Source organism: Nannospalax galili, unplaced genomic scaffold (genome assembly GCF_000622305.1).
Source record: "Nannospalax galili isolate Female #2095 unplaced genomic scaffold, S.galili_v1.0 scaffold332, whole genome shotgun sequence".
Classification (NCBI taxonomy): Eukaryota; Metazoa; Chordata; class Mammalia; order Rodentia; family Spalacidae; genus Nannospalax; species Nannospalax galili.
Window position 1 is genome coordinate 2,207,473 of NW_008333794.1, and position 13,885 is coordinate 2,221,357.

The following is a 13,885-nucleotide window of genomic DNA, read 5'->3' on the forward strand; positions in this document are numbered from 1 at the left end:
TTCAATCACTGATCACATTCCTCTCCTATGCTGAGTATGAATGCTTCCTTTGCATCACATACTTCCTTAGAAGCTTAACAAGCACCACCCAATGCTGCCTAAACAACCTGCAAAAGCATATCTTGGCAACTCCATTATCTGACCCAGGCCTTAGGCAATGAAGCTGTGATTTGCAAGTACCTGACTGACCTCAGAGTCCCAGCCCCAGGTGGCACCCTGCTGCCTAAGGCAGACACTTCCACAGAGCAGTTGAGTTTTTAATCCTAGCCCTGCCTACTACCCAGGCCCATGGGCTCGTCCACCTATCTACCTGATGCACAGCTATCATGGCCATGTGCTGGGCTAGGTGGTAGGGCATAGAGATGTGATACTGGATGGAGCTCTGGGGGAGATGACAGAACAGCAAGGGAAAAGATGCTTTAGCAAGCATCGTCTGGAAGAAAAAGGGAGGACATGCTACACAGAAAGCAGGATATGCAAGGCACACACCTAAAAAAACGCCTTCCCTGAAACCAGGAGCCAAGCAGAGCCTCAGATTCAGTTCTGTCAGTAGAATTCATCTGGCCTAGGAGTTGCAAATGGGTCTCACCATGAATTGCTATCCACTGTAGTTACTGGACCAGAGAACAGTGCTGAAAGCAGCCTAGAGAACATACCCAGATCCTGGGTGAGGGTACAGAATCCACTTGTGATGTCTACCACATCCAGAGCTGGAACAGGTAAGCAGTCACACTCTGACTCCCACCCACACAACACACTCTGGTTACTCATTTCCTTTCCATGGGTGTCCTGGTTTGTTTCTTCATTGCTGTGACAAAACACTCTGACCACTACCAACTTGGGGAGGAAAGGGTTTATTCAGCTTACATCTCCCAGGTCACAGTTCATCAGGGAGCCCAAGGTAGGAAGTCAGGGCAGGAACCTGGAAGCAGGAGCTGGAGCACAGGCCATGGAGGAACTCCGCTTACTGGCTTGCTCCCCTGGCCCCTGCTCAGCTTGATCTCTTATCCAACACAGGCCCACCTGCCCAGGGGTGGCACTACCCACAGAGGGCTAAGCCCTCGCACCTCACTCAACAATCAAGAAAATGCCCCACAGACATGGCCACAGGCCAGTCCAATGGAGGCAATTCCCCAGTTGAGGCTCCCTCAACTCAGGTGTGTCAAGTTGACACTAAAGCTATCCAGCACAATGGGTCTTCATTTCCCTATGACCTAAGACCTTTCCATGGGTCTTCATTTCCCTATGACCATCACTCTCCAGTGGCACAGAAGTAGAGTCTTGTTAATGACCATGCAGCTTAGAAACATATGCTCACACATGCATGCAGGCACATTCACATTCACATAGATAGCACTGAAGCAGTCAGTCAGCATTATTAGTGAGCTGTTTGTCCTTTCCTTGGGGTAGAGTGGGGGAGTCAAGTGGACACTCACGGAGACCTGCCTCTATGCCTACACCATCTCTATTCACAGTGCCCCTGGGAGGGAATGTGGAACACCACAATAGGTCTCTGTAAGAGTCTTCACAGGAGGCACCATGCTTGTTTCAGTTTCCAGACCAGGACACTGAATCGGAGAGGCCAGCTAACCTGCCATGGCTGCCACATCTGCCCTGCATGGGTAATGACCTCTGCCTCATGAGAAGAGGATGGCAACCGGTGTCACAGAGTACCTGTCTCACTGGATGTACTGACCCAACTCTGATGGGGTTTGTTTGTTAACTTCTCAGAAGAGATCCATCTGTTTAAACCACTATTGTTTAAGAGGTTATCTAAGGTTATCTAAACAGGGAAGTAAGCCACTAACATCACATGAATTCAGAGGGAATTGAATGCTATCTGGATTAAAGAATGTTGAGAATGCCACTTTATTTGGGATTCAAATCAATGTGTACGGTCTTAATAAGTCACCTTTCATCAGCTCACTATATAGATGCAAACTGGGTCACCCACTGCAGTTTGTGTGGGAAGAAAACCTATCTTCCAGGGAGGGTGGTAGCTAAGACCAGCAAGTTCCAAGTGACATTAATCAGAGTTCCTTGGATCAAAGCACAATGACTCAGTTTCAGGAAATGGTTAATAACTCTTTTCCTGCAGCCTCTCTGAGAAGCTGGCTCTTTGCAGGGCCAAGGAGGTACAAGCTTCCTGGCAATAAGAAGGCAAGGCAGGCTCTGAATGAATCCCATGGGAAGAGGACTGAAGGTTGTCATAAAAAATAGATGTGACACAGTAAATGCAGGATGTTCCCTGGGGTCTTAATCTCTTCCTTTAGAAAATCTGAACAATCCTGCTCACACGCTGGTATGAGGTAGAGGTGGACAGGAACACATATGTGTGGATGCACACACTTTGGATATTCATGCCTACTTCAACAACTCAATAATTTCAGAACAAGAGTCCCCAGACCATGACTGTCAGCCTCACTAACAACAAATGTCCTGCCCTGACCCCAACATTGGCATCTTTAGGACCCTGGTCTATGTTGGGTTTGGTCTAGGTCTCCGGAGGCACTGGGAGATCTTGGGCCATCCACCTGAGCTGGAGCAGCTTTGTCAAATCTGCTTTAGGACTTCTTGTTCCCTGTACCCACAAGGCACTTCTCTGTTGGCCAAGTCCAGTTATTCCTCAGAGACTGTCAGGAGCTCTGGCTCCAGCAGCAGTGGAGGGGGACCTGTGCTCCCTTGAAATAAAAGCCCAGTAGGTGAAGGTGTCTTGGTACCAAGGAGACCAGGATGAATAGGCCAGGATCTGGCAAAGGAGCCATGCAAAGATGGGCACACATTCTTGGAGCCACTTTCCCCAGAACATTTCTGTCAGGTCCATAGCACAGGAAGCTAATGGCTTTCATGAAGGCCAGGAAGCCAGCAGGTTGCCCTCACAGAACTGTAGGAGACAGCATTCCTTACAAGTGAAGCTGCCACACACTGAGTTCTAGGGCCCAGCAATCTGAATGGGAGTCAGCCCAGTACTCTGGTTTTCTTCCTTTAAAACACTTGTAATTCTTGAGCTATTTAAAGCAAGAAGTTAATAAAATCATAGAAAGGCCACCAAAAGGCAAAGGGTATTTCCAGAAGGCTCATATAGCTGAGGAAACAAAACAAACAAACAAAAAAACCTGGCCTTAGAGTTTTAAGAAAGAAGCACTCTGGAGAGTCACATGCTAGGAATAGGGTGACTCAGTTGACTGTCAGGGCGATTGCTCAAGCCTAAAGTCAGTTGAGGCCCTGAGGAGAACAAGATGATCTGCTTCATCCAAGTGGTCACCAAGGCACAAAGGGACATCTCTGGAGAAGGGAACATCACCAGAATCTCCAACATGTCTGACATTCAGTTAAGAATTGCCAGGAACACAAAGAAACAGGGTCCAAGAGGGAAGAGGGCAGCAGAAGCAGGTCCTAGATGAGTTCAAAGTAACTGAGTCACAAGCTCAAGAAAAGACACATCATAAAGCAGAATTCCACCAGACTGGAAACCCTTAATAAACCAAGACAAAATAAAACAAAACAAAAGAGGGATCATCAATAATTGAGAAGAATGTGCTAACTGAAATTCAGAACTCAGTAAAGGGTTTAATGCAAACTTGACACCATAAAGAGAGGGCCAGTAAGCCAAAGATCAATAGGAAACATCAGGCTGCAGCATCAAGATTTCACAAAATGGTGAGAACAGAAAAAAGAGCAAGGGACACATGAGATGGTGATCCATGTAGCTGAAACCCCAGAGAGGAAGAAAGAAAAAGCAGTTGACACAATAATGGCCAAGAAATTTCTAAAACTGACAGTGTCAAAGTCCAACACATGAACCCCAAAAAGAAAAAAGGCAAATCTATGCTTAGGTACACCTTATCAAAACTGCTATACACAAAAGACAGAGAGAAATCTTAAAAGACAACAGAAAAAACAGACTCTCAAAGTAGTGATAGTGGTATCAATAGCAAGAGAAAAACAGACATCAAGAGAGATGTAGATGTAGCATCTCAGAGCTGAGACCGTTTCCTTCCCAGTGAAAGTGAAATAATGATGCTCCCAAACAATTACAAATACAAGGGTTCTTATTTTGTTTTGTTTTTGCTGCAGGGTCTCATTATGCAGCTACCTGCCTCAGCCTCCCAAGTGCTGGGGTTCCAGTTTGTATGTATCACCATGCCTGGCTAAAAGAAGTTCTTTAATCAGAAGGGATGTGATCTCAGAAGAAACAAATCCGAAAGTCAGTAGAGACAGCCAGAATCTCAGTGAGACTGAACAACTTCACCTGCTGGGTGAATAGGTATATACCCACTGGTGAAGTTTCTTTTTAAATACACAAAAGGCACATCAACTACTCTTCTCCTTGCTGCACCTGGTCACATGACCACAGTTAGCACATAGAACTACCTTCTCTTACCCATTCCATATTCCCTCACCCTGGGTGAGCACTTCGGCAGACCTTAGTTCTTTACCTGGAGGGTGACTGATTCATACCTCACCTCTGAGGTTATTTATCCTCTGTCTGGATTGGGTTGTTGTAGTTCTATTGATCTTAATCACAGAACATGGTAACACCAAGAGATGCCATAAAGGATCTGCACTCCAGACCTACTCTTCTTTACCTTTCCCCTGGTGTCTGTCTGGTCACACACTTCTGCTAACAATGGAGTCCTGGGGCCAAGGAAGTCTTAGCTTCTTGCTCTTAGCTTCTTGCTCAACAGGATTGTTGGTGTGACCTTCTAGAGTCAAGATTTCCAGGCCAGCAGAACATAAGGTTACAGGAACAGGAGGCAGAGAGATGAGTGCTCAGTCCATTTTTTCCTTTTCCATTCAGTTCAAGACCTAGTCCATGGTGATGGTGCTACCCATATTCAGAATGGATGTTCCCTCTGTTATAATTCTCTGCCAATAGCCACAAAGCCATGCAGAGGTGTCCAAAGCCAATTAAGTTGACAATAAGGAGTGACCACAGAGGGCTACCAAACAGATCATAAACTGGGTCATAAATCAAGTTTCCAAACAATATCAACTTACAGTATGTTCTCTAATCACAACAAAAGTAGAAAACTTCCAAATGTTTGGAAAAGGCAATACATTTCTCCAAAAGAGAGAAAGAGAATGAAAATCATAATTATTTTTTAAATTTGAGAAATTTTATCGATTCAAGAATTTCATGCAACGAATTTTGATTATAGTCAGACCTCTCCCATCTCTATCCTTATCCTCGCACCTCCCCCACCCCCAACTTTGTGTCTTTTATTTGCAAATGAAAAACCCCATCCATCTTACACTTACATAACACATCTGAGCTGGGTATAGAGAAATCATATCTCAGAGTATCAGCAACCCATAATTCTTACACTCAGATGTGCCAGAGTAAGGGCCCACTCCCTTTCCTTTGTATGTGGTTTTGGGTCAGAATATGTTCAGGTTTCTTGGAATGGGATTTTCACTCTTAATTTCTGTTTCTCTAACACACTGCTTAGAAATGCCAAGTAGGGATTTCTCTTTTTCTCAGCAGTCCAAAACCGTTTGCTTTTCTCATCAAAGTTGGTTGTTTGCAGCCTTGCATGCAGGTTACACTTTGGCTGTTTCCTGGACTCAGCACAATGGACCAGCACTGTGGACCAAGGCGTTCTCCAACAGGCTGATTCCCTTCAGGGTTTTACTGTGGGCAAAAGAAGCTAGGTCCTCACAGTAGGCAGCAGTTAGCTCAGAGGCCTACAATTTCAAGAGTCTCTAAGTGGCAGTTGGAAGGTTTCACGCTTCACAGGACAGCTTCATACCAGTGTCCTCTAGTTTATATTCTGAAATGCGTAGACTTCCCAGATTCCTAATGTTGTTGAGGACTGCAGTCAGATATTGACAGTCACTGTGTGATGATTATGGTCTGCTGACCATGGGTGCCACTGGGGTGTTGGGGGTGGCCAGTTGGGCTCAGCTCCACCCCGCTATTGTGTATGGGCAGCCATGCGGCCTGGCTCCACAATAAGAATGAAAATCAGAAAAATTTTAACTGAATTGCAATGAAAATACAACAGCCTAGAACTTACATGCACTTATGTTGTAAAGCTGTGCTAAAGACAAAAGTTTATAGGCTTGACTACAGATACTAGAAAAAAGCCATTAGTGGTAAAACTGTGCACTGCTTATCAACAGGGAGAAATGCGTTGTTAGGCCATGTTGTATGAACATCAGTGATTTATTATTTATCCCTTAAATTAACTAAATTGCTTGACACAAACTTTGATGGCATAGGTCAATCACTTGGTGTGGTCTCCTGGTACGATGGAGACATAGCCTACAAGATGTCAGAGGCTGTTGTCCATGCCACACCGCAGACTACCTTACAGTAGTAAGACTACCTTACAGTCTTTCTCAAGTGGAATGAGCACTGCTAAAACAACAGAAGTCTGGCACACTGAGTACCAAGTCAGCAACATAGCTACTAGTTATGACCAAGTGTCATGTATTGTATACTGCTGCCCATACTGTGGTCTTATACGACTGGAAGGGCAGGAGGTTTGTCTGCATAGCATCACCATGCAAGTGTAGTGATATGTTTGCACTGTGGTGTTTTGATGGGTACTGTGTCACCAGGTAATGGGTTGTAATCTATGAGGTTCACTGTTGGCTGAAGCTACTACCTGGTACATGGCTGTATCACACTGCTCTTACCATAAGGTAACACTCCCCATGTGGCATCAGAGTCTTATGCAGCCCCTGCTTACTTCTAGGAACTTCATCTTTGTCTCTCTCCTTTCACTTTTTCTTTAAAAATTATTTTTTTATTTGTATTTTATGTGTCTGAGTGTTCTGCCTGCATGCATGTAAGTGCACCACATGTGTGCAATGCCTGTGGAGGCCAGAAGGTGTCAGATCCCTTGGAACTGGAGTTAAGATGGTTGTTAGCCATCATGTGACTGGTGGGAACTGACCTGGGTCCTCTGAAAGAGCAGTCAGTGCTCTTAACTGCTAAGCAGTCTCTCCAGCCCCTCCTCTCACTTACTCTCTGGCCATACTGGTCTTTCAATTCCTTAAATAAGTTATGTAATTTCTTTTCCTTGGGCCTTTGCACATGCTAAAACCAGTTCCCCCTTCCTTCTTCTGGCCAACTTCTCATTTCACAGGGGTAAGTTTAAATGTCATTTCCTCAGAGAAGCCTCTGAAGAATCTAAGCCTAGGCTAAGCCTCAGTCTACTTTTGACCCAAGCTCTGTCTTTTACAGCACTCATGACCACAGTCATGAGTCAACATTGGCTTGGAAAACTGCTTGCTCTGCAATTCAGCAGTACCATTTGTTATTCCTCAAATGCCAGTAGGTCCTTGCTGGCAGAGGCAGAAGCTGCCCTGGCCATAGGTGTATTCCTGGGCCTAGCATGATACCTGGTGATAGGAGCCATGCTATATGTGTAAAATGGATGAATGAAAATATGGACATTGAGTTTGCCATCTAAGTAACGGTTCAGTTTACCCAGATCTGTTAGAGATGCTCCACTGTCTTGCAAGGAAACTCCCAACAGCTCCTGCCACCAGCAGCTGGCATTCATTCCGGTGACATTTACAATGCAATTTACAATCATTTGCTAATCCAAAAAATCTCACAAACATTCTTCCCCTTGATATTTAAGGAAAATACTTTCTAACTTTGCACTGTTTACTACATTAGGGAAAGACAAAGTATTTTGGAAACTCTATCAAATCTCTTTTCTCTACCAAGCAGGTGCTATGAAGTGATTCAATGCCTGCCATTATTAACAACATTTCTTAGTACTGGCTTAAGCTGAGTACTATAGATGGGTGGGTCATAAACAACAGACATCTACTTCTGGATCAGAGTTCTGCAGGCTGGACAACCCATGGGGCCAGGATTCAGGCGGGCACTATGTGGTGAGGCCAGTGGCCTTCTTCATGCATGAGCAATGCCTCTGTTTTCTCATAGTAGAAGTTGCAAGGTAGCTCCTAGGGTTCCTTTCATAAGGACACTGATCCCACACAGACTCCATATTCATGACCTAATTACATCCCAGAGCCCTAGCTCCTGCCACAGTCACACTGGGCCTGGGTTTCTGAGGAGTTGCAGACTCAGCCTCTAGCCAGTAGCCATCCTACCATCACCAGCAGCTGATGATGATATTCTAACCCTTCTGTGTGAAGACCTGCTGAGCCATCATGCAGGGCATGACAAAGTGTCTTGTTTGGGGGCAAGAAATGGAGGCCTCAAAGAATGGGGTGCAGTCAGTAAGTGCCGGCCTGAGATCTGAGCCCTCAGTAAGGGCAGGGGCACCCTGCCATCTTTGACCTTAGAGTACATATGCTGCTTAGGCCTGTGGGGGGAGGGGGCAGTAGCCTCAGGGCTGCTGTGTGCACTCAACACTTTTCCTTGTCTCCCTCCACCAGATGGGAAAGCCCCACCCTCTGACATTCCTGCATTCCTATCCTTACTCTAGGACTTCAGGACCTTTGTTTCCTGTCCCCAAACTGTTCATTACTCAGTGCTGCCCCTAGCTGCAAGTGTTTCACAGGGGAACAAAAGTCCTACACATCCCTATGTCAAATGCCATACCCTTGGGCCTGTTCTGACTCTATATCTCCACTGTCCTCCTGGTTCCTCCCACGGTTCCCCACAGCATTTGTACAAGTACTTGGTCACCTTGTTGCTATCCAAAGCCCTCTGATATTTTCTTCTCTAGTGCCAGATCCAACCATTTTGTACTGTGAAGGATTTGTCTGGTTGCTCATCCTGACTCACTGGGAGTGAGAGATCACTGAGAGACTGGAATGGCTGGTGGGAGTTCTTAGGCAAAGTCTGGTCTCCTGGTGCAGAGACTCTCCTCACACTAAGGTATGGCTCTCCTTCCCCAGATACCTACACCCCGAATGACTGAGAGTTACATTGACACAGATAAGCCCACACCTCCCTGTTCCCCACACTCTGGCTCAGGGCATTTGTAGACAGTGCAGGGGCATGGCAGATGGGACAGAGTAGAGCCCCTGTTCCTCTGGGAGCACAGCATGGCCCATCCTGAGGATCAGGGGCCTGGGCCAGAGGAGCATTATGTGTTCACAAGGAGAAGGGAGCTCCCATAGTGGACATGCTGAAAACCCACACCGTCCCCTCACAAAGTAGAGGGCCAGCATCACCCCTTGCCTAGCTAGATTACAAAGCTGCTGCTGCTCCAGTCATGGGCAGAGAACATTTTTGCTTGTCAGCTTAGCCTACTGTAATGTGCCAAGAATGGAAAGAACCATGTGCTACTCTGGGCAATTACGGATGGCCAATGGCTACCTCTGGCCCAGGTAAGGGGGGGCTGAGGAACAGATGGCTGTCTTGTTATTAGAGAAATTTGCAATCAGGCAGGTGGTGGCAGGCTTCAAGTAACACTAGGGGATATTCACAAACATAGGCCAAGTTTACAAAGAACAATAAACAAATTCTTACGTTATTGTGCTCTCCGCTTTTGAGGCTGCCTCATGGAATTGCTGGGAAGACAATTTATACATCTCGGCATTCTACAAAGAAAAAAATCACAACTGGTTACCAAAGATCCTCATCTCTCTCTGGCCGACCATGGGTCCATCTGCACTAGAACCGGACAGATGCTAATTTCTTAACTGGTGCCAGCACAGCTTGGGTTCTAGCTCCCACCAAGAGTTGACTGCCACAATGGAATCCCAGAAAAGTAAGTTCTGGAGGAACACCACAAAACCTTTAGGCCAGGAGTGGCAAGCCACAGGTCATAGGCAAAACCTTCTAGACACCTCATTTGTAAATAAAGTTTTACTGGCACATGGCCAAGGCATCTGTGTCTGGATGTCTCTGGCTGCTTGATGCTATAGGAATAGTGGAGCAGCTGTGAAAGAGACTGCATGGTCTACAAAGGAAAACCATGCTGAGCTTAATCTACTATGATCCCTATTGGACAGGTTGACTATACTTCCCAGAGAGGTGAAGTGACATGCAGAGGGCAGTTCCAGGGATCCCCAGGGTCTGGATTCCCAGGCTGGGGCATGCTCCATTGCTTCCCATCTGGGGTCTGGAGCTCTGCGGGACATACACTTTGTCCTTCCAGACATCACCCATCATCACACATATTCCTGAAGCATCAGACTGGCCGGGAGAGAGACTAGGAATGAGAACAAGTTAGCTGGTTCTCGATCCTGGTGCCACACTGTGATCCTGGGCAAGTCGCTTAACTTCTTCCCATCCAGCAGGTGAGTCACTCCTGGACATGCAGGCCCAGCCCAGCACTTTCCTCTCTCTAAAGTTCTAGCATTTTCACTTGCTCTCAGAGGAAACAGACACTGCTATCCCTGCCATGTCCTGATGCCATGCTCCAGGAAAGGCCAAGCCTGGAGACTGAGACAGTGAGGGTCAGACCTCCTGAGCAAGGTATGAAGCCAACAACAGATGCTTCATGGGTGTGCTGAGGCCAGGGCCTTGCAAAGCTGACTACATTCACTCCTCAAATCCTCACATAGAAGGGAATCTCTGTTTTACAGATAAGCAAACAGCTTTGGCTTTATCAGTCCCTGCAACAAGCTGGTGTGACAGGGAAGGAACTGTGGAGCTACAGGGCTTGGATTCCTTGCATGTCTGTCAAGTTCAGCCTGGCTCCATCTACCTGCTATGCAGACACCTAACCTGGCCCTGCTGAAGAGAAAGCAGCACACCAATCTTTGGATAGACAAGGAGAAGTGAGAAGTCCATACTAGAGATGCCAGGAGAGTATGATATGGTGGCATGGAGCCCAACTGGGTCTGCAGGAAGGGAACTAAGGCAGAGGACCTCCCCTGGGGACCCTAGGTGTAAAAGCAGGTCTGGGCTGGAACCAAGACCCATTTCTACCTACTTTGGGGATTCCCACTACCCACAGTCTCAGGGAATGTCGGCTGAAGTCAGCACAGAAAGGGGACTTGAGGGAGAGCCTGGGGGCTCATAGCTACTGTCGGGGAAGACCAGGGTCTACTTAGGGCTGAGCAGGTCATCTAGCCTGTCCCCTATAGTATCCTCCCTCCATACCAGGGATGCATATCATAAGACATGCCAATGACCCTAGCACACATGAAATAAACCCAGGTCTCTTCCTTGCAGCCTGATGATGGCAGGTCTGTGCTGATGCTGGAGCCAGGAAGGTTTCCTGCTTCCCCATAAGTCCCTGTATTCATACCATACCTGTATTCTGCCTCAGTCATACCTGTATTCATTCATTCATTCATACCTGTATTCTGCCTCTGTCAGCCTGATATTTCCCATCACGACTGCCCTGGGTGAGAGTAAGGACAGAGGTAACTGAAAGGGTGCCTCTGTGTCCCTCCAGCAAACACTCTTGGGTGGCAGCCTTGGGATCACTGAGACTCTGCTAGAGCTTTCTGTTCTTGAGCCTCCTGAGGATGTGGCACGGTTTGTGGGCCCACAATGTGACTGTGCCTGGGTGTGTGCTAGCTACAATCTTTGGGAAACCCACGTATCCTCTAAGCTTTGTTTTTTCTTAACTGCAGAGTGACAGAAAGTTAGGTGCACAACTCCCCCTCAACCCAGACAGCACTGTTGCTGCTAGCCATTGTACTTTCTGAAGCTGAAAAGTACCTCATTCCAAGTTCCTGCCATGGATTCTGGTCTTTCTTCCCCATAAAACACCCACCTGGCTCAGACTGTCTCTTAGAACCTTTCTTCCTGTCCCTGTGTCCCCAGGTTCAGGCCACAGGCTTCCAGACCCAGTCACTTGTTGACATGCCTGGTTGTGGCCTGTGCACTACGAGCTGACAGAAGAGGCCTCAAGTGTCTCCCTTTGAATGGTAGGTAGCACATAGTCTGCACCAGGAGACATGGAGCTAGGTGTGTGGTCAGCGAAATTTGTCACAGGAAGAACCCACAGGCCAAGAAGTGGTTATTGCCACTCCAGTTCAGCTTCCTCTATTTTTCTCAGGATGACAGGTAGCTCTGTGACAGATAACTTATTGAACTTGTATTTTTCTCAGGATAACTCAGAGAAAATTTCCACTGCCCCTGTCCTTCCTGTACAGACCCACAACATTGGACTTTGTCACAACCACTGTCCCAAAAGCACAGGCAGGTCTCCAAGCCACAACTGAAGAGTATCATGCCACTTCCTTTTTTGATGAACCCCCTGGTTCACCAGGCCTCCTTTCTTGGGGACAAGGACCCTCTATAAATCATCACCATCATGGGGCTGGTCAACTCCTTGTTTATCCTGCGATCCCTGGGGAATTCAGAGACGAATGGAACCCAGATAACACTATGTGATGGGATGGGGGGGTTATTCGGTGCTGTGGGGCACCTTCTGGGGCAGCCTGCAGACTTGACAGGCCAGCCTGTCTTCTTATACTTGAATTTAACCAAACCAAGGCACCTCCCCTATACCTTCTCTCTGGTGGTGTTAGTAATGGAACCTATGACCTTCTTTGCTCATGATAGATTAGAACTCTATCACTGAACTGCATCCTAGCATCAAGGCACATTTTTTATTACACAAAATAAGGTTTTTAAAAACATAAGCACATATTTTTTTCAAAAGTGAAAGCAGAACAGAGGAACATGGTGAGTGTACTGAGGCTTGGATCCTGGCCCTGGCCCATCCTCCTCTCTGCACTACCCTGGGTAAGGCCAAGGTATACTTTTGAGTACTCTATGAGGGTGCACTTTGTGAAGGAGCACAGTGTAAGGGAGCACACTCTGAGGGAGCACACTATAAAGGAGTACACATGGATGAGCACATTGTGAGGAAGCGTACTGTGGGCAACCACTCCATGAAGTACACTGTTGGTAAGCACATACTCGTGCCCCATTGATCCTGACACTCCCAAAGAAGCAATGAGCCTACCTCATCCTTTTAGTTTTCAGAGACCCCCACCCCCTGCTTTCTACTGAATATCAGTGCTCTTCAAAACACCCTCTACCCGAAGGCAAGCAGCTCCCACTATGTCTTCTGGGACATTACACTCTCCCACTGCTGCAAACAGTGCTGAAGAGAATGTGTGGATACCTACAGTTCTGAGCATGAATGAGAATATTTATAGGGAACATTCTAGAAGTCAAATGCTGAGTCAAAGGGTATATTCCTTTCTAACAAACTATAAAGGATAAACAGACATTAGCTAAATGTCTCCAAGGCCTCATCAACAGCATGAGAGACCCAGGGGCAGTACATGGTACTTAAAGAAGGCCAAGGCTACTGCTGACAAATGGCAGGAGCAAGGGCCTAAGAGGTATAGTAGGTACTGGGGAACTCAACTTCAGGCTCAGAGCCTTGGTTCCTTCAGGGCAAATGGGAGGTGGTGGTAGTGAATAAAGGCCTGGATTTTTGTTTTGTGTTTTTGAGACAAGGTCTCACTCTGTAGCTGAAGCTGATGTGGAACTCACTATGTAAACAAGGCTGACCTCAAAGTCACAGTGATCTTCCTACCTTAGCGCCTGAACCACTATGCCTGGCTAAGGCCTTGCTTATTAAGTGAGGGAATAGCAGGATAAAGCCCTATTTTTTTTTTTTTTTTTTTTTTTTTTTTTAAAAAAAAAAAAAAAAAAAAAAAAAGAGGACGATAAATCTTCTTTGCGCCGCGACCCCTTTTTGTTGGGTAGGGCGTTTTTATTAAGGGGGGGGAAAACAGGGTAAAACCCTTTTTTTTTTTTTTTTTTTTTTGGTCTTTTTGAGACTGGGTCTCCCTGTAGCCACAGCTGGCCTGGATTCACTATGGAGACCAGGCTGGCCTCGAACTCACAGAGATCTGCCTGCCTCTGCCTCCCAAGTGCTATTTTTAAAAGGACAGTGGCAGCTGTGGTTTATGTCCAGTTCTCTCAGAGAGGTCATCAACATTGGAGGGTCCTGGAGTACCACAGTCCAGGGCCTGGGAGGCACAGTTGCTGTGGAAGCTCATGGGCTGCTGGAAGGCTATGATG

General features: G+C 46.7%; 1 protein-coding gene across 1 annotated transcript in view; it reads right to left on the reverse strand.

Moving 5' to 3' along the window:
- The window catches only part of Chchd6 (coiled-coil-helix-coiled-coil-helix domain containing 6), a 266,137-nt gene that overhangs the window by 37,683 nt on the left and 214,569 nt on the right, over positions 1-13,885 (reverse strand). The window contains exon 6 of the mRNA XM_008828575.2: positions 9,410-9,480. Coding sequence (XP_008826797.1) covers positions 9,410-9,480 — 71 coding nt within the window. The remainder of the gene's footprint in view (positions 1-9,409; positions 9,481-13,885) is intronic.